Source organism: Lithobates pipiens, unplaced genomic scaffold (genome assembly GCF_037356315.1).
Source record: "Lithobates pipiens isolate NorthernLeopardFrog02 unplaced genomic scaffold, aLitPip1_a1.2 Scaffold_22, whole genome shotgun sequence".
NCBI lineage: Eukaryota > Metazoa > Chordata > Amphibia > Anura > Ranidae > Lithobates > Lithobates pipiens.
The window spans coordinates 43022125-43043400 of NW_027507784.1; the positions used below are offsets into that span (position 1 = coordinate 43022125).

The 21276-nt window shown below is 44.7% G+C and overlaps 1 protein-coding gene and 1 long non-coding RNA gene across 2 annotated transcripts in view; one reads left to right on the top strand and one right to left on the bottom strand.

Moving 5' to 3' along the window:
• The window catches only part of SPNS1 (SPNS lysolipid transporter 1, lysophospholipid), a 33075-nt gene extending 23355 nt beyond the window's left edge, over positions 1-9720 (bottom strand). The window contains exons 1-2 of the mRNA XM_077447501.1: positions 9565-9720; positions 2474-2746 (exon numbers count right to left, since the gene is read on the bottom strand). Coding sequence (XP_077303627.1) covers positions 2474-2717 — 244 coding nt within the window. The 5' untranslated portion in view covers positions 2718-2746; positions 9565-9720. The remainder of the gene's footprint in view (positions 1-2473; positions 2747-9564) is intronic.
• A 5457-nt stretch (positions 9721-15177) lies between these two features.
• LOC143925392 (uncharacterized) lies at positions 15178-21276 on the top strand. The gene is made up of 3 exons (XR_013261959.1): positions 15178-15315; positions 17855-17900; positions 20195-21276. It is a non-coding gene; the product is annotated as an uncharacterized LOC143925392 (long non-coding RNA).

The window sequence follows — 21276 nt, forward strand, 5'->3', positions numbered from 1 at the left end:
CAGCTAAAAAAACAACTGAGAGTGTCAGCATTTACAGATCCACATCACCCACATTATACACATCTGATCACATAACTGAATGAATGGGAAGAGCGATGCATCTTCCCTCCCTATCTGTACTATGCTACAGCAATATACACTCCCCGGTCACTTTATTAGGTACATCTTGCTGGTACACCTTGGACGGACCCCCTTTTGCCTTCATTCTTGGTGGAATAGATGCAACAAGGTGTTGGAAACATTCCTCAGAGATTTTGCTCCATAGTGACATGATATCATCACACAGTTGCTGCAGATTTGTCGGCTGCACATCCATAATGCCAATCTCACAAATGGTGCTCTATTGGATGAGATGTGGTGAGTGTGGAGGACATTGGAGTACAGGGACCTTATTGCTCAATGGTGAGATGATTGGAGCTTTGTGACATGGAGCATTATCCCGCTGGAAGGAGCCATCAGAAGATGGGGACACTGTAGTCATAAAAGGATGGACATGGTCAGTAACAAAACTCAGGTAGGCCGTGGTGGTTAAACCATGATCAATTGGTACCAAGGGACCCAAAGTGTGCCAAGAAAATATCCCCCCCACCATTACACCACCACCACCAGCCTGAACCGGTGATACAAGGCAGGATGGATCCATGCTTTCGTGTTGTTTACATCTGGATGTTGGAGCTGAAATCGAGACTCATCAGACCAGGCAATGTTTCATTTCTTCTATTGTCCAATTTTGGTGAGCCAGTGCAAATTGTAGCCTCAGTTTCCTGTTTTTAGCCAAGTGTGATCTTCTGCTGCTGTAGCTCATCTGCTTCAAGGTTCGATGTGTTGTGTTCAGAGATAGTATTCTTCATACCTTGGTTGTAAATGAGTGGTTATACGAGATCCTGTTGCCGTTCTATTAATCCAGGAACCAGCCTGTCCATTCTCCTCTGACATCAAACACAGCATTTTCCTCCACACAACTTCCGCTCACTGGATATTTTCTCTTTTTTTCCCCCCAGAGCATGCTCTGTAAACCCGAGATGGTTGTGCGTGAAAATTCCATGGTTTAGAAATACTCAGAGCAGTCCGTCCAGCACCAACCACCTTGCCACATTCAAAGTCACTTAAATCCCCTTCCTTCTCCATTCCGATACTCGGTCTGAACGTCAGCAAGTCACCTTCACCACGTCTAGATGCCTAAATGCATTAAGTAGCTGCCATGTGATTGGATGATCAGCAATTTGTGCTACCAAGCAATTGAACAGGTGTACCTAATAAAGTGGCCGGTGAGTGTATATTATCCTGTCATTTGTATACTAGCAAAATAAATAGTGTGAAGATTCACTTCAATGATCCAATCCTGTGAAAAGCAAATTCCTGTTTTATGCATTTCATCTGCACTCAACTAAATCATTAAACTGAAGATCACATAATTCAAGCCAAGAATGTTAGGCTTTTTGAAGAAGCCGCCCCTCGTGAGGATCTGGCGAGCACCCAAAGCCAATGGAAAACATCCAAATTTCTGCTACACACATTTAAAGGGGAGACATGCGGGTACGGACACAGCCAGGGGGATTCGATTTAACGCAACTCGATTTAAATCAATTTTTAAAAAGCAACCATCATCTCTGTACTGTGGGGACTCCTCCTCTGGCCCGCCGCGGACTCACTCCCCCCCCTCTGGCCCGCCGCGCACTCACTCCCCCCCTCTGGCCCGCCGCGCACTCACTACCCCCCCTCTGGCCCGCCGCGCACTCACTACCCCCCCTCTGGCCCGCCGCGCACTCACTCCCCCCCTCTGGCCCGCCGCGCACTCACTCCCCCACCTCTGGCCCGCCGCGCACTCACTCCCCCCCTCTGGCCCGCCGCATGATCGCCGTTAGCAGCGGCATGCTCAGTGCGCATGCGGTGCCTGTCTTTTGCAAATATCTCCTAAACCGTGTGATATTTCTTGCACCCACAGGCAAGCCTTAATCTAGGCTTGCCTGTAGGTAAAAGTGGTCTGCAAGGGTTTACAACCACTTTAAGGACCGGAAGAATTTCCCCATTTAATGACCAGGGCATTTTTTGCGATACGGCACTGCGTCGCTTTAACTGACAATTGCACGGTCATGCATCGCTGCACCCAAACAAAATTTACATCCCCCCCCCCCCCCCCCCCCCACAAATAGAACTTTCTTTTGGTGGTATTTGATCACCTCTGCGTTTTTATTTTTTTGCGCTATAAACAAAAACAAGAGAGCAGCAATTTAAAAAAAATTAAAAAACAATATTTTATACTATTTGCTAGAATAAATATCCCCCCACCACCCTCAACTGCGGCAGGAACAGCTGGCCCTTCAAACTGCGGCAGGAACAGCTGGCCCTTCAAACTGCGGCAGGAACAGCTGGCCCTTCAAACTGCGGCAGGAATAGCTGGCCCTTCAAACTGCTTGACAAGTAAGGTGTACACCCACAACTCTATAGGATTCCAGGACCAGTAGACAATTACCAGCCACCGTGAAGCGGTCCATGTAGTTGAGGAGGTTGACGTAGAAGAGAATTAGCACTATAGCGAAGGAGTGCCTGTAGGAGATCCCCGTCAGTAGGTGCACGTCTCCATCTCCCCTCTCATCATCATCTTCCTCTTCCTCATCCACCTTCTTAGTCTCCAGGCCCCTGGAGTGCTCCTCCTCTGTGTCATCCGCCTGGGTCAGGAAGGGGGTTGCGTCACCGACGCTGTGCCGTGACGCCATTTTGTTCCCCAGTCAAGGCACCAGAAAACCTGGAGAAACATTTAAAACCTTTGTTATAGAGGTCCTCAAGTACAAGAATGCATGTATATATTCGTAACATGATACAATAAAAGCTTGGATTGCAAGCATAATTCGCTCCAGAAACATGCTTGTAATCCAAAGCACTTGTATATCAAAGCGAATTTTCCCATAAGAAATAATGGAAACACAAATGATTTGTTCTACAACCCTTTATTCATAGGTCCTTCAGTTTATAGTCCATATAAAAAGATTATAGCAATGTAATCGGTTGTGTGACCATAAAATGTCCATCTACAAATGGAAGCCTCCACAAGGGGATTAGAAGCAAAATCCAGCAGGAGCTACAGGGTATAAAAGAGAAGAGAGGAGCATAAATGTAACCATATTGCTACACTTAGAGGAGCCTCTCTTCTCTTTTATACTCAGTTGTGACGTGCCGCTACTTGTATATCAAGACATCGCTCGTTTATCAAAGTAAAAATTTGTTAAAAAATGTTGCTGGTCTTCGAAGCGATCTCAAACCAATGTATACTGTACAACAAACGTTTTCAGAAAAACCTTCCTTCAGCTCCATTCGGTGACTTTGCCTAGGCTCAGGTGAAAATGTCATCAGTCTGCTGCAGGCCAGAGAAAGCCTTTCCTCAGTCTCCTCACACCCAGTGACAAGACTACAACATAGTAACTTGCTGCACATGTTGCAGTGAATTCCCAAGATCCCCGGGAGAGGAACAGATATAAACTGAAAAATTAAAACAATATATAGATTGGAATGAAGGCTTAGAACCTCTGGCAGGGCTTTATTGCTGTAGCCACTCAAGAGAATTCCTTGTACTGTAAGAAAAAAAAAAAAAAAAAAAAAAAAAACACCCAGTTTGTCTAGACGGTGCCATGTTTGTTCAGGCATCATCCAGGGGCACCATCTACATCCTGGACTGAGATGTCTGCTCAAAGATGACACAATCTGTTCTGTTGCTTGGAGGGGGGTGGTAATGCAAAAGTGACCCTGCATGGGAAAAGCATTGGCTCACCATGAACCAGACTTAGCAGTAAAATGTAACATCCACTTATAATGCCTGGGCCGCCCTTCACCTGAAAGCTAACCTGCTGTTAGTACACCTGACAAATTAAAAAAAAAAGTTAATAAAAAAAGTTATAAAGTGGGTGATTCGGGGTAAAAATGCGGTAGCAGTAAAAAGGAGATCGCAGCAAACCCCTTAAAGCGCTCGTTACCCCAACACTTCATATTCCTGATATGTGGCTGACTTGTAAGTCTCCTGTTCTCTTTGTATTGCTTCCTTTGTGTGAAATCCCTGGTGTTCCTGCCAGTCCCTCTGCTTTCCAATTGAAAACTGACCACCCTAAGCAGTGGAGCCCACTGTGGTCAGTTCTCTAGCTGTGCTTCGAACTCAGCTTGCTCTCCTCCAATGATCAGACTTGTCCCAACACATCCCGCCCTGCACAGCCATTCACTGGGAAGATCGGTGTACTGTTGCTTCTCACTCTCCCCCCCCCCCCCCCCCAGCTATTATGCAGCTGAAAACAGAGGGAATGTGATCACTTATAATATCTCCATTTTTTTTTTTTTTTACACTGTTCTTTTAAAAAAAAAATGGTGTCAATTTGTAAACATCCCTTGTAATAGAAAAAAAAAAGCATGACAGGGCCTCCTTTAAATATGAGGTTTGGGGTCAAAAAGACCTCAGATCTCATATTTACACAAAAATAAAAATAAAAAGTCTCTTTAAGAGCTATGGGCAGAAGTGAAGTTTTCACGTCGCTTCCGCCCTGCAATGGTATGGAGACGGGTCCATCTTCCCCTCACTCGTCTCCATACCACACACAGAAGAGGATCCAATCACCGCAGAGAATCCGCCAGAGAGACCACTTTTATCTGAAAGCGGACTGCCCACTTAAGAGGATACCGGGGTTATGGTAGCTAGCTGCTGCTTCAAAGTACCGATTTATAATGTCCATAAGTAGTTACAGAAATGAAAGGCAAAACATTTTTGTGTATGTATGTATGTATGTATGTATGTATGTATGTATGTATGTATGTATGTATATACATACATACATACATACATACACACACACACAAAAATGTTTTGCCTTTCATTTCTGTAACTACTTATGGACATTTTAAATCGGTACTTTGAAGCAGCAGCTAGCTACCATAACCCCGGTATCCTCTTAAGTGGGCAGTCTGCTTTCAGATAAAAGTGGTCTCTCTGGCGGATTCTCTGCGGTGATTGGATCCTCTTCTGTGTGTGGTATGGAGACGAGTGAGGGGATGAGGGGAAGATGGACCCGTCTCCATACCATTGCAGGGCGGAAGCGACGTGAAAACTTCACTTCTGCCCATAGCTCTTAAAGAGACTTTTTATTTTTATTTTTGTGTAAATATGAGATCTGAGGTCTTCTTGACCCCAAACCTCATATTTAAAGGAGGCCCTGTCATGATTTTTTTTTCTATTACAAGGGATGTTTACAAATTGACACAATTTTTTTTTTAAAAGAACAGTGTAAAAAAAAATAAAAAAATAAAAATAAAAAAGGTAAAATAAATCAGAGAAAAAAAATAAAAAATGTAAAATGCGCCCCGTCCCGCCAAGCTCGCATGCTGCAGTGAACCTTCAACCACCTGAGCTCCGGATTTTACCCCTTCATGATGATCAGGCCATTTTTTGCTATTCAGCAACGCACTACTTTAACTGGTAATTATGCGGTCATGCAACACCGCACCCAACCATTTTGATGGTAGCTGATGGTAGCCCTCAGCTTTTCATCTCTGGACAAGGTTTTTTTCCGGATGCCCCAAACAATCAGAAAGGAGATTCATCAGAGAACATGACGTTACCCCAGTCCTCAGCAGTCCAATCCCTGTACCTTTTGCAGAATATCAGTCTGTCCCTCCATGTTTTTTCCTGGAGAAAATTGGCTTTTTTGCTGCCCTTCTTGACAACAGGCCATCCTCCAAGTCTTCTTACTGTGCGTACAGATCTACTCACACCTACCTGCTGCCGTTCCTGAGCAAGCTCTGCACTGGTGGTGCCCCCATCCCACAGCTGAATCAACTGTAGGAGACGATTGCTGGACTTTGTTGGACGCCCTGAAGCCGCCTTCACACATGCAGTGGAAACTGTTTTTTTTTTAAATGGGATTAAAGTGGAGTTCCGCTGCGCACTGTGACTGGCGGGGCAATCATCTGGGGGCCTGTGATGTGTGCCAGATGATTGCCGAGAGGGAGGAGTGAATTTCCGGCGCCACGGGTGCGCCAGGAGGAAGTGGGACCATTGGGCAGAAGTGACGTTTGACCTCGCTTCCTTCATCCAACGGTATTGAGTGGAGTGGGGGGGGGGGGGGGGGGGGGGCATTGTTCCCTCACTTGACTTCACGCCTCTGAGGGGAAAGGATCAGGATGGCTCCAGTAAGCGGCAGAGACACGTGGCGGGAGGGGGGTGGGCACCTCTCCTGCTACCGATAAAAGTGATCTTGCGGCGGATGCGCCGCAGAGACTGCTTTTACCTGAAAGCAGACTGCCTGCCATTTTTAAAGATACAGGGGTTATGGCAGCTACCTGCCAGAAGTTGATTGGCAGCACGCCAGGGAGAGTTGCAGAGGTCTTGAAAAAGAAAGGTCAGCACTGCAAATATTGACTCTTTGCATAAACTTCATGTCATGGTCAATAAAAGCCTTTGACACTCATGAGATGCTTGTAATTATACTTCAGTATACCACAGGAACATCTGACAAAAAGATCTAAAAAGACTGAAGCATCAGACTTTTTGAAAATAATATTTGTATCATTCTCAAAACTTTTGGCTACGGCTGTAGAGTTTGACTTTTTTTTTTTTACATCCGTTCAGGTCTGCAAAATCCAACCGGGACACAAATTTATTCCACTGGGTCTGGCGAACCTGAACAGATCCGCATGTAAACCGTTTACATCAGACCACCCATGAGGATACATTAGTATGTTTTTGTCCCATCTTATCATGGGTCGCAAATAGAGCTGGGCGATTTAAAAAAATAAAATAAAATAAAATAAAAAAAAAATCTGCGAAGAAAAAAAACAAAACAAAAAAACCCACTCGATTCACGATTCAAATGTATTTTTTTTTTTTTTATGGACACCGCGCCAGTCCTGAGGAGCTGCGGGCAGGAGTTTTTAGGCGAGGCCGCGGTTTCTGCCTAGTCTGCGGCGTCCGGCCTCACAGACTAGGCCGAAGCCATGGCCTCGCCTAAAAACTCCTGCCCGCAGCACCTCTGCGGATCGATTTTTTTTTATTTATTTTTTCACCAGGACCGGCGCGGTGTCCTCATTTAAATTGATTTTTTCCCCAGCCCTAGTCGCAAACAGACTGACAGAATACCCAAGTGAAATGGGCGGTAAAGCGCTGCTAGTTCAAGCGGTGCTTTACGAGCGTTTTTTGGGCGCCGACATCGTGAAAGGGCTCTTAAAGCACTCTGGCTTTCACATTGGGATTGCAGATGAGGCTTCTTTCAAGCGCTTTACATGTGCTTTTTTTAAAGCTAAAGCGTCTGAAAAACGCTCCAGTGTGAAAGGGACCTTAGGCTGGCCATACACGGTGAAATTTCGAAAGAATTTTCTATTGAAAATCAGAAAACGTGTGCGTTTGGCGATCCGATGGCGCTACAATCGATTTTTGAAATTCGGCCAACCAAGCCTTCAATTTCACCTCATGTTGCTACAGAAAAGAATTTTCGTGGCCGGGAATCTTCTTTCTTTTCAGGAATTTCCTTTTCTTGCACATTTTTCTTTTTTCGATGACATTTCTCGCACGATCCTCCCATCTCTGATTAGAAAATCCTTTGTTTTTCAAAAAATTTCCAACATGTCCGATTACTAAAATTTGATTGCCACATGAAAATCGTCAGTTGCTGCAGCCCCCACTTATGGTGCCAACTACGAACGGAAATCCTTAGATAAGATTTTCAATAGAAAATTCTTTCGAAATTCGAGCCGTGTATGTGGCCTTGCCTGAGGGGGCCCTTTTACACCTACTGACAGCTGGGGATGTAAAAAAAAAAAAAGAATGGGCATTGTACTGTGATGTTTGCTGTAATGCAGTTTGCAGAACTGAAAGCACAGACGGCACAGTCAAAGCAAATACTGTATGTCACGGTTCTGACACATCCAAAATGACCGCTCGGTCAGGAGCAGGAAGTGAGCCGTCACGGGACTCCAGACTCTGCAGCAGAAAGGTAAAGACGCTGACAGTACAAGACACGGAGATGATCTCAGTCCAGGAGGAGGGTGGAGGGGTACCGTCTTGTCTCTTTCACATCACATGGCTGATAAAGAGAATAAAGAAGTGGTTTCAGTTACAACATTACTGAAAGCCTGAGGCTGACCGGCTACTACAAGTCCCAGCATGTCATGTGCGATACCGCACAACGCTCTCCAATAGGACTGTTCATAACTCTGCAGTTAAAGTGGATCTAAACCCTAACTAAAGAGTACTATAGTATTTTATATTAACCACTTCAGTGCCGGGCACCTTCACGCCCTTCCTGGCCAGTTTTCAGCGCCGTCACACTTCAAATGACAATTGTGCGGTCACGTTACACTGTACACATGACATTTTTATCATTTTTTTCACACAAACAGAGCTTTCTTTTGGTGGTATTTAATTACCACCGGGTTTTTTATTTTATGCTAAACAAAGCGATAAAAGACTGAAAATTTTGAAAAAAAAAAAAAAAAAAAAAAAAAAGGGTTTTTCTTCGTTTTTGTTATAAAATTTTGCAATAGGTAATTTTTCTCCTTCACTGATGAATCTGCACTGCTGGACGCTGATGAGGCTGCACTGATGATCAGTGCTCCGATTATTCGTGTAAATATCCCGTCACACTTGCCGGTAGAGCGGCACGATTCTGGCCAAAATGAGACTCACAATTTTTTTCGCTTAGAATAAAAAAGGATCACGATTCTCGCAATGTAAAATCTTTCACATTACACACACAAAAATTCATTAAGGTCATTTTTTCCCCAAAAAATTGCAAGACCGCTGCGCAAATACAGTTTGACATAAAATATTACAACAACCACCATTTTATTCTCTAGGGTGTCTACTAAAAACACATATACATATATACATATATATATATATATATATATATATATATAATGTTTGGGAGTTCTAAATAATTTTCTAGCAAAAAAAAAAGATTTTAACTTGAAACAAACAAATGTCAAAAGGGGGGCGGGCGCGCAGCAGCAGGATCCGAAGGAGGGGGGCGGGCGCGCAGCAGCAGGATCCGAAGGAGGGGGGCGGGCGCGCAGCAGCAGGATCCGAAGGAGGGGGGCGGGCGCGCAGCAGCAGGATCCGAAGGAGGGGGGCGGGCGCGCAGCAGCAGGATCCGAAGGAGGGGGGCGGGCGCGCAGCAGCAGGATCCGAAGGAAGGGGGAGTGCAGAAAGATTTAGAGGGGCCCATGTAGCTCAATCTACTGAGGAGGGGGGGGTAATACAGCATGATCTGGGGGGGGCGCACACATCACTATATAGGGGGCCCCACATAAACACTAAGGACCCCAATGGTCACAACTAATGATAACTAAATGGGAATCTTTATATATAAACAATTCCTGAGTCCCAAAACAATGGCCGACTCCTAGTCTGGGGCCCAAAGGCATATGGGGGCCACAGCTTTCTCAGAGCTCCCTGTTACCAGGAGGACTACAAGTCCCAGCACTGCACTCCCTATGTCATATAATACACCACCTCCTCCACACACACAGGACATGCTGGGACTTCTAGTGCCCGGCCAGGATGAATAATAACCCAGCACTTCCCTCACTCACCCCCCGGCCGGTCCAGCAGCAGAACTCCTCCGCTCTCCGGTGTATTGTCTCCCTCTGTCTGTCACTTCCGCTCAGTCCGGCGCCATCTTGGTACTCCACAGTCATGTGACCGACCCACTGTCAGCATGTGACCGAGACACACCAGCAGTCAGGTGACGGGTGGCTCTGCGCATGCGGCATGCTGAGGTCATTGTTTACATAGAAACAGCTGCAGGGTATGATAGGTCTATTTCTATATGGAGGAGATATTCCATCATCATCATCATCATCTTGAATAAACTTAAACTTAACTGAAAAATAGAAATGTTACTTAGAGGTGGAATATTTATTTATTCGCATCAGGCTGAAGTCCTATCGCTTGTTAGTTACCATAGCGAGTTTTTTTTGGCACGTGTTAGCAGGCATCGATCGCTGTGGTTTCGTAAATTGAGAATTTGATGGTCGAATTTCATATTTTCCCATAAAGTGTAAAAAAATAAATAAATCCACCCCAACCAGTATTTTTAAATTTCCCCTTAATTGTCTTGGAGTGTCTGACTGGTCACATGACGTGTGGGGTCCTCCTCCCCCCGGGGATCCTCAGAACTGCCCTCGTTATGTCACCAGTGGTGGCCGCTCATTAGGGGCGCCACCCCCCTATTCCATGCATCCGGCCCCTGAACTATATGCAGGGCACCAGATGCATGGATTTCAATGGATTTTTTTTTTTTTTTAGAAGCACGTGACTAGAGCCTGAGGCTCTAATTGGCTTAAAAAATGGCGAGCTTGGGGCGCAGTGTGACATTTGCAAATTATTATTCACTAATGTCTACCTGTTTCTCCTCATTGGCCCGGGAGGAGAGGTGATGGCTGGGACACGGAGGAGAAGGAGGGAAGCCACCATGGCGTAAGTGCAAGGCTGACGGGGGCACGGCGGGCCAGGGGGTAAACCGATGACTGGGAAGGGGGGGGGGCAGTGGTTGTTTGTTGATATGGTGTGCGGGGGGGTTTAGTATGGGGTGACAGGCTGGACTGATGGGGGGGGGTGTCTATGGTCAAGTCTGTCTGCTTCCCCCCCCCAGCCAATGGAGCACCAGCTGCCACTGGATGTCACCTTCGCTCCCCATAGTATTACACTGTGAGCCCAGGCCTGTATGGTGATGTGCTCCTCGGGGGCGGGTACACGACACCCTGGGCTCACAGGAAGAGGATGGAATGACTCTGGGCTCTGCTTCTATAGAACAATGAAAAAATTCACCCAACATTCACATATATTTTCCAAAAGAATCAAATTGGGTGAAAGTTGTGTGAATTGTGAGTAAAAACACTGATAAAAACAAAATCTGTGTACCCATCAATTTACAGTATCTAATCTATCTATCTATCTATCTATCTATCTATCTATCTATCTATCTATCTATCTATCTATCTATCTATCTATCTATCTCTCAAATGATCTATAAAACCATCTACTTATCTATTTGTATAAACTACATATCTATCTATCTATCTATCTATCCAACTAAGAACGCTCCATGGACCAGATGTGAGCAAACAGGAAGTGACATAAAGAAGCTCCACCCAACGTGTTTTGTCATCTTGACGTCATCAGGAGCAGGCCATACACATTACAATCTGACCATATAATCTCTGTACAGTCTACTGCACCATTTTCCAAAAATACCTTTATGGTGCGATTTCAGCCCATCCAAAACAAAGGGACTCAAATCGCACTGCAAAGAAATGCATGCGATTTGAACAGTAATGCAATGTGATTCCCATCCAAATTCCTGTGCAGTGTGTGTATGTGTGTCCTTATATTACATTGCTTTGGTATCTTCAAGGGCTCCAGTAACAATAGGTGGCTGAGCTGCAGTTTTACCAACCTCCTTTACTCAGCACAGCAGCCAATGGGGGTTGTACACATGCCACAGCTGTGGCAAAAATGATACCCTCTGTTGCATTAAGTGGGTATAATACCATTCCCAAACATGACCAGTTCAAGTGTATAGGGCTACACCACAACCTTCCTGCAACCATATGCAATAAATGGCTGCAGCGCGGTGGTGCGGGATTTTCCAGGCTTAAAAAAAAAAAACAGTGAGGAGGCGATATATTAACTCCCAGCCAACGCCAACCGCTGTCTGAAAAGCAAAAAAGCAATCCGCTGCTGATCACTTTTCAAAGGGGCAGAAAGAGCTGCTGTGTGAGTGTAAACAAGCCCTAACGGTGTGCTTCGATTCGTGCTTCGATAAATGATTGACTTCCTTTTTTGATCGATTTCCCCAAGGTAATAATTGATTTATAGTCAACGACCTATTTAATGTGCCACACACAGGGAAGTGGGTTTAGATCAATAGTTAACATACGATCGTAACGCATGATAGTAAATTATCGATTGCATTTTTTTCACCATGTAAACTCCTAACCTGCTTGTTCATATCAGTTTTGATAGAAGTCGAGCCTCAATCAATCAGAAGGGAAGTAATGGCTATTCGATTGTTTGTGGATTCCATGGATTTTTGGCCTACACCAGACCAAAGACATCAACTAGAAGAATCCCCAAATCTGATCCATAAAGAGGACCTGCCGAGCAAAGCAACCGGTTCTCCATATCTCAGCCCCACATTGTCCTCCTCACTGTGATTAATAGGTCCCTGGTGTCAGTCTATGGTCATGGAAGTCCTCCTGTGCCCACCAGATAGGAGTAATCACACCGCACAGAGCACCTTATCTCCGGGGGCAGAACAATGGGCCTGCAATCCTCATACAGTATGAAGGAAGAATGGGGGGGGGGGGATTATAAATCCTGATGATGGGGGTCACAGGGAGATCAGACAGGATGAGGAGATGGAGAGGAAAGACTGAGATCAGGGCAGAGGAGACCAAAAGAGGACAACTGAAATGGGACCACTGGGAGGTGAGACATTATAGAAATCTGACTGTGGGGGGATCATTAGAGTGTAAGCTCTTCTGGTGCAGAAATTGATGTGACTGGCTCAGTGTTCTCTGTACAGCACTGCGGTATATGTCAGAGCTATATAACTGTATAATAATAATAGTATGTGACTGTGGATGGTAAGAGATTAGAGTGTAAGCTCTTCTGGTGCAGATACTGATGTGGCTGGCTCAGTGTTCTCTGAACAGCACTGTGGCATATGTCAGAGCTATATACAGTATCTCACAAAAGTGAGTACACCCCTCACATTTTTGTAAATATTTTATTCTATCTTTTCATGTGACACACGATCGGAATTCCAGCCAGAAAAAAACCGATGAGAGCTTTTCATCGGAAAATGCGACCGTGTGTATGCTCCATCGGAATTTAGCTGTCTGAATTTCCACCAGCCAAAAATTAATAGCATGTTCTCAATTTTTCAGACGGAAAAACTTTCCATCGGAAATTCCGATCGTGTGTATGCAATTCCGACACGCCGAAAATCACACATGCTCAGATTCAACTACGAAACGGAAGCTATTGGCTACTGGGTATTGGACTTCCTTTTTCTAGTCCTGTTTTACATGTTGTACTTCACCGCGTTATAAACAAAATCGGAATTTGGTGTGACCGTGTGTAGGCAAGACAGCTTGAGCCGAATTCTATCGGGAAAACCATCAGAGCTTTTTACGACGAGAATTCCGATCGTGTGTACGTGGCATAAGGGTCGGCTCACACATGAGGCAACATGACTTGCAGCGCGACTGCCTCAGGCGACCTGCATCCGACTTCAGCGGCGGCTTGCCTAATGACTTCTGTATAGAAGCCAATGCAAGTTGCCTGAAGTCACCCCAAAAGTAGCACAGGAACCTTTTTCTAAGTCAGAGCGACTTGTGTCACTCCTATTAGAACGGTTCCATTGTATTCCATTGAATGGAGCGCAAATTGTCAGGTGGCTAAGTCGCCTGACAAGTTGCCCCAGTGTGAACCGAGTCAATGTAAAGTAGTGAGTGTACAGCTTGTATAACAGTGTAAATTTTCTGTCCCCTCAAAATAACTCAACACACAGCCATTAATGTCTAAACCGCTGGCAACAAAAGTGAGTACACCCCTAAGTGAAAATGTCCAAATTGTCCCAAAGTGTTGTGTGGCCACCATTATTTTCCAGCACTGCCTTAACCCTCTTGGGCATGGAGATCACCAAAGCTTCACAGGTTGCCACTGGAGTCCTCTTCCCGTCCTCCATGATGACATCACAGAGCTGGTGGATGTTAGAGACCTTGTTCTCCTCCACCTTCTGTTTGAGGATGCCCCACAGATGCTCAATAGGGTTTAGGTCTGGAGACATGCTTGGCCAGTCCATCACCTTTACCCTCAGCTTCTTTAGCAAGGCAGTGGTAGTCTTGGAGGTGTGTTTGGGGTTGTTATCATGTTGGAATACTGCCCTGCGGCCCAGTCTCCAAAGGGTTGGGATCATGCTCTGCTTCAGTATGTCACAGTACATGTTGGCATTCATGGTTCCCTCAATGAACTGTAGCTTCCTAGTGACGGCAGCACTCATACAGCCCCAGACCATGACACTTCCACCACCATGCCTGACTGTAGGCAAGACACACTTGTCTTTGTACTCCTCACCTGGTTGCCACCACACACGCTTCACACCATCGGAAAGTTTATCTTGGTCTCATCAGACCACAGGGCATGGTTACAGTAATCCATGTCCTTAGTCTGCTTGTCTTCAGCAAACTGTTTCCGGGCTTTCCTGTGCATCATCTTTAAAAGAGGCTTCCTTGTGGGATAACAGCCATGCAGACCAATTTGATGCAGTGTGCGCTGTATGGTCTGAGCACTGACAGGCTGACCCTCCCACCCCTTCAACCTCTGCAGCAATGCTGGCAGCACTCATACCTCTATTTCCCAAAGACAACCTCTGGATATGACGCTGAGCATGTGACCTCAACTTCTTTGGTTGACCATGACGAGGCCTGTTCTGAGTGGAACCTGTCCTATTAAATCACTGTATGGTCTTGGCCACTGTGCTGCAGCTCAATTTCAGGGTCTTGGCAATCTTCCTATAGCCTAGGCCACCTTTATGTAGAGCAACAATTCTTTTTTTTTTCAGATCCTCAGAGAGTTCTTTGCCATGAGGTGCCATGTTGAACTTTTAGTGACCAGTATGAGAGAGTGAGAGCGATAACACCAAATTTAACACACCTGCTCCCCATTCACACCTGAGACCTCAAGTCACATGGCTGATTGGAAAATGGCTAATTGGGCCCAATTTGGACATTTTCACTTAGGGGTGTACTCACTTTTGTTGCCAGCGGTTTAGACATTAATGGCTGTGTGTTGAGTTATTTTGAGGGGACAGCAAATTTACACTGTTATACAAGCTGTACACTCACTACTTTACATTGTAGAAAAGTGTCATTTCTTCAGTGTTGTCACATGAAAAGATAGAATAAAATATTTATAAAAATGTGAGGGGTGTACTCACTTTTGTGAGATAATGTACATGCATAATAATCCTCTGGGGCAGGGAATACCGTGATTGGCCCAGTGCTTTCTGTACAGCACTATGGAATATGTCAGAACTACATGTGAAGTGTACATCATATACATCTTTGTAGAGATTTTGCAACCAGGTGGTAACATGTGGCCGGTGGTAATGATGGTCTGTCCCTCTCCACAGATCCTCGCTGTGTTGGGCTCCATTCTTCTGTTGTTGTATATCTGGATCTGTTACGAGAATTTCCATTTCCATGTCACACATTTCTACGCCCACCTGGGTTACCCCAATGCCCAGCACATGGTCGGCCAGAGATACTTAAGAGGTATGTAGGGCTGCCGTATATATGATCAAAGCTGAATTCTATACAAAGAGCTTCACAGCTGAAATATATGCGGCGGGTGGCGGCGGACATCGAGTCTGCGTTACCAGCTGCTGGGCTCCTGGTGTGTGTGTGTGTGTGTGTGTGTGTGTGTGTGTGTGTGTGTGATCACAGCCGGAGTGCGTTGCCAGCGGCACACATGCGCACCCCCCTACCTGGAAGTGTCAGATCACGTGTGTATATATACGTGTTTAGGTGCACAGGTGCCACCCCGTAGCAGTAAAACTACTACAGGGTGGACCTGAAGAGGTTAAGGGAAGAAGTCAACCCATTACAAGGGTTATTAACACTTGTGGACTCCCTGCCCACAATGTTCCCTTGGATTGGCATCCCGTACAGGCGCAGTGACTTACCTGTACCTGATTGAACACACAACAGGGAGTTAGCAGGTCCTGGACAATGATTCACAGCCGGGGCCTGCTGATGGTCTGTGTCCAATCACAGCCCAGAGCACTGTGTTGACAATCAACACAGAGCTCTAGACAGAGGAAACCATCTCTGTTTTGTCTCCCTGCAAAGCAGGGAGAAGAAACAAAGAGATCCTTAGTAAAAAATAAAAAATAAATAAAAAAGCAGCACACATTACACGTTGTTAGGCACTAGGGTTGCCACTTTTTCTTCAAGCCAAACCCGAACACTTTAGCGGTGCACAGTGTATATTTTTTGTCTTAGTATACACTATAGCAGGGATCTGCAATTAGCGGACCTCCAGCTGTTGCAGAACTACAAATCCCATAAGGTATAGCAAGACTCTGACAGCCACAAGCATGACACCCAGAGGCAGAGGCATGATGGGACTTGTAGTTTTACAACAGCTGGAGGTCCGCTAATTGCAGATCCCTGCACTATAGGATTGTAACAGACCTAAGACACCTTCGTGCTAGGGTTGCCACTTTTTCTTCAAGGCAAACCCCAGCACTTTAGCGGTGCACAGCAAAATGTTTATTGTTTTTTTTTTAAACATACACTATAGGATTGTAGCAGACCTGGGACACCTTTGGATGTTCCAAAGAGAATGGTAATGTGGCATGCATAGTGCCTCCTCGCCCTTCTATCAGGCCCTGTCCTGAGCCACATTCCTGTCTGAATATTGTGTCCGGGTTTCAGGTGGACTGAAACCCAAACACATGATTCAAAACCCGAACTGTCCAGGTGAATCCCGGACAGGTGGCAACCTTACTTCGGGCACATAGCGCCCCCTCGCCCTCCTGCCAAGCCCCGTTCCCAGCCTGCCCATCTGAACAATGTGTCCGGGTTTCAGAAGGACTGAAACCCAGAGACATGATTCAAAACCCGAACTGTCCGGGTGAATCTCGGAACGGTTGGCAACCCTATTAGGCACACATTTAACCCCTTGATTAGTCGAGATGTTACTTCCCAGCCCATGTCATTAGTACAGTGACAGTGTATAGTATTATCACTGATCACTGTATTAGTGTCACTGGTGATGTCAGTGGCAGTAAGGCCCCTTTCACATGGGACGGATCCGTAATGATCCGCCCCGTGATGATCCCCTTGCACACTGTGCAGGGACCACCCTGTCAGATCTCCGCTTTCCTCTATGGGGGGGATGGGATGAACACGGACCGTCTGTCCATGTTCATCCGATCCGCTCTGCAGAAGGATAGAAAAATAGGATTTTACTCCGTCTGCAGAATTGGACCATTGCGGGGACGGACGATATCGGGTGTCTGCGGATGTTCATCCTCGAACACCTGCCATCCCATAGGAATGCATGTATGTCCGTATTTCATCCACAAACGGATGGATGAAATACGGGCACACGGTCCGCATGTGTGAAAGGGGCCTTAGTCAGTTCCCACCTAGTGTCAGTTAGTGTCAGATTGCCCACTGCACTATTACTATAAGTCACTGATCACCACCTTTAGTAGTATAAATAAATAAATAAAATATGCAGTACATATCCCATAGTTTGTAGGCGCCATAACTTTCACACAACTCAATCAATATACACGTATTGAGATTTTTATTACATTTTTTTACCAAAGACATGTAGCAGAATACATTTTGGCCTAAATATATAAAAAATATCCAAAATAAAAAAAAAAAAAAAAAGCATATGTTTTATAGCAGAAAGTAAAAACTTTTTATTCAAATTTTTTTTCCCTTTAACCAGTTGAGCCCCGGAAGGTTTTATCCCCTTCATGACCAGGCCATTTTTTGTTTTTTGTTTTCTATTCAGCACTGCACGGCCATGCAATGCTGTACCCAAAAATAAAATGTATTTAATTGTTTTCACATAAGTAGAGCTTCCTTTTGGTGGGATTCGATCACCTCTGGGTTTTCTTTATTTTATTTAATATCTGCAGAGGTGGCTCTACACTGGGACACTGTATGCCCCATGTAAGGGTCACCTCCGCACCTTGATGCAGCCCTGACCCTGGGTTTATGTTTTTTTCTGGCCAATGACCTGATTTTCCAGGCAGTGAGCTCAGATCATCTCCATCTTCTGTGCTTGCAGGAGTCGGCGTCGGTAAGAATCCAGAGATGGCTTCCCATTGGCTGAGGTAAGTCCCAATTGTAATTAATTATTTACAGCTAACATATAATAATAAAAGGGGGAAAAAAAATTGCAAATAAAAGAAAAAATAATATGGCGCATATAATTGTGACACTAATTATATTGTAATTGAATGTTATTAACCACTTCAGCCCCGGACCATTTTGCAGACCAAAGACCAGAGCACTTTTTGCGATTCGGCACTGCGTCGCTTTAACTGACAGTTGCGCGGTCGTGCGACGTGGCTCCCAAACAAAATCGACGTCCTTTTTTTTTCACCACAAATAGAGCTTTGTTTTGGTGGCATTTGATCACCCCTGCGGTTTTTATTTTTTTGCGCTATAAACAAAAAACGATCGACAATTTTGAAAAAAAAATTGATTATTTTTTTACATTTTGCTATAATAAATATCCCCCAAAAATATATAAAAAAAAACATTTTTTTCCACAGTTTAGGCCGATACGTATTCTTCTACATATTTTTGGTTAAAAAAAACAAAATTGATTTTGATTGGTTTGTGTAAAAGTTATAGCATTTACAAAATAGGGGATAGTTTTATGGCATTTTTATTAATATATATATATATATATATATATATATTTTTTTTTTTTACTAGTAATGGCGGCGATCAGCGATTTTTATCGTGACTGCGACATTATAGCGGACACATCGGACATTTTTGACACATTTTTGGGACCATTGTCATTTATACAGCAATCAGTGCTATACAAGTGCACTGAGTCCTGTGTAAATGGCACTGGCAGTGAAGGGGTTAAACACTAGGTGGCAGTGTAGGGGTTAAGTGTGTCCTAGGGGCGGGTTTCTAACTGTGGGGGGCGTGGCTGTGTGTGACACATCACTGATCTCTGCTCCGATCACAGGGAGCTGTGATCAGTGACACTGTCACTAGGCAGAACGGGGAGATGCTTGTTTACATTAACATCTCCCCGTTCTTCCTCCTCGTGAGGTGATCGCGGGTATCCCCGCGGAGATCGAGTCCGCAGGAACTGCGATTGGAAATTTAAAGGGACGTGCCTGTACGCCCATTTGCCCGTCCATGCCAGTCTGCCGACGTACATCAGTGTGCTCCGGTCGGCAAGTGGTTCAAATTTTTTTTGCTGAGATACTTTCAATAAGAGCACGACTAAGGCTCGGTTCACACCTAAACCGGCCGCGGATCGCACAGCAATGCTGTCCATCCCTGTTCTCCGTTTCAGGGACGAATCAGGGCAGAATCTTTGCCTGAGTGCGATCCTGAAAAATGAGGCAAAGACGCACAGTGCAGAGCGCTCCACAGCTGTCCCCTGGAGACATGTGAACTGGCTCATTAGAGAGCCGATCATATACTCTCGCTATGCGAATTGGAGGCTGGGAAACCCACCTCCAACTCGCATAGGAGTGAACCCAGCCTAAAAGGGATGCAGGCACAGCAGATTTCCTCATTAGTGCTCTGCAGCTGCACACCTGACAGTTAATTATGAACCCACTTCCATTAGACCCACTCAGTACAGAGCCACAGACAAATACAAAGGGATATCTACAGGATAACAAAAAGGTAGGAATCTGCAACAAAGGTTGTTATAATCCTTGCACTGTACAGAGATCATCCAGAGGGGGATTTTTTTTTTTCTCAACAAAAGTGGCGTTACGCTTTAATGTAACAGTATCTTTAGAATAAATTGCCCCTTATGCAAACAATTCCATCTCCGGTCACATTGGGGGACCCAACCTATTTCTTCTCTGGAGGGACCATGGTCAAGGATCCAGTCTTGCCTGACTGAAGCACATCTTAGATGATCCTGTAGAAAACAATCCAACACCGAGGGATCTTCCGATTCCAGTAGGTATATAAAAGCATCAATCGTATAGCGGTCATCAACAGTTGGCTGTCGTTTTATATATAAATATATATACTTTTACTTTAAATTTTTGTGTTCAATTAATCGATTTTTTTTTTTAATGGATTAATCAACTAATTAATTATAATTACATACAGATCCAACTACTTTTAGCTGAAAAGAATTTTGATCGATCAAAAAAATTATTAATCAAGGAATTAATCTTTAATTATCTCAGCCCTAATATATATATATATATAAAAACGTCATTGGCAGCTGGCCTGTTCTTTATTCTGCAGAAGCCCACCAATGTTTGTGCTTTACCTGTTGGTGTTGTATAAATCCTGTATAATAATAATAATAATAATAATAATAAAGTGCATGCATTACCGATTTTTGTGTTGGGGGGGGGTAAAGGTCCACTTTAAAACAATTGACCATGATGCTTTTCTCTTGTTGCAGGCGTGCAATACACAGTGCTCTGTCATCAACCAGACAGCTGAACCAAACTCACACCTCTTAATAATTCTTTCAAACAATCAATCAAACTCACTCAAGACTTCACTCAAGTTTTAATAAAGGGGTTGTTGTGTAAAGGTTTATTATTTAAAAAATAAAAATAAAAAAAATGTCGTACTTACCTCCTCTGTACAAGGGTTTTGCCCAGAGTGGCCCCAATCCTCCTCTTCTGGGGTCCCCTAGCAGCGCTCTTGGCTCCTCCTCTTCTCGAGTGCCCCCACAGAGATCCGCTTTCCATGGGGGCACCCAAAGCGGGAGCGCTCTCCCGAGTCCTGCTGCTGCGTCCATTGACACAGACAGCAGGGTTCGGTCCCGCCCCCCCCCCCCCGTGTCACTGGGGTTGACTGACAGCAGCAGGAGCCAATGGCTCCTGCCGCTATCAAGCTATCCAATGAGGACCCAAGTCAGCAGCTGGAGCCACTGGGCTCATCCCCATCGATGGGACGATCGGGTTCACGTAAGTAAAAGGGGGGCTGCTGCACTACAGTAGGTTTTTCATCATAATACATAGAATAAATGCCTCAAGGGTTTACAACCCCTTTAATAATTCCTAGAAAATGTTTTGAACTAAATATGAACGTGGTAAACTTTTTGCTATAGTGTGTATATATATTTGTTTTTTCAAATGGCACTTTATATAACTGAACATACTTCCCGAGTGCAGACACTATGAAACTTGCTTTCCTGGCAGAATTCATAGGCAGCTTCAACTCATCAAGAAGCAAGTGGGACCCAATGTAGTTTATTACAAACTTTTCATGGTACGAGGATGTTTTCTGAGCATTTGTTGAAGGCGAAAGAGCATCACAGCTCATCCCCCACAGTTATTACCCTTTTTTATCACTTGACCCTCCCTCTTAGATTGTAAGCTGTAACGAGCAGGGCCCTCTCATTCCTCCTGTATTGAATTGTATTGTAACTGTACTGTCTGCCTTCATGCTGTAAAGTGCTGCGCAAACTGTTGGCACTTTATATAAATCCTGTATAATAATAAAGTATAATTCCTGCAATATATCAGATTTAAA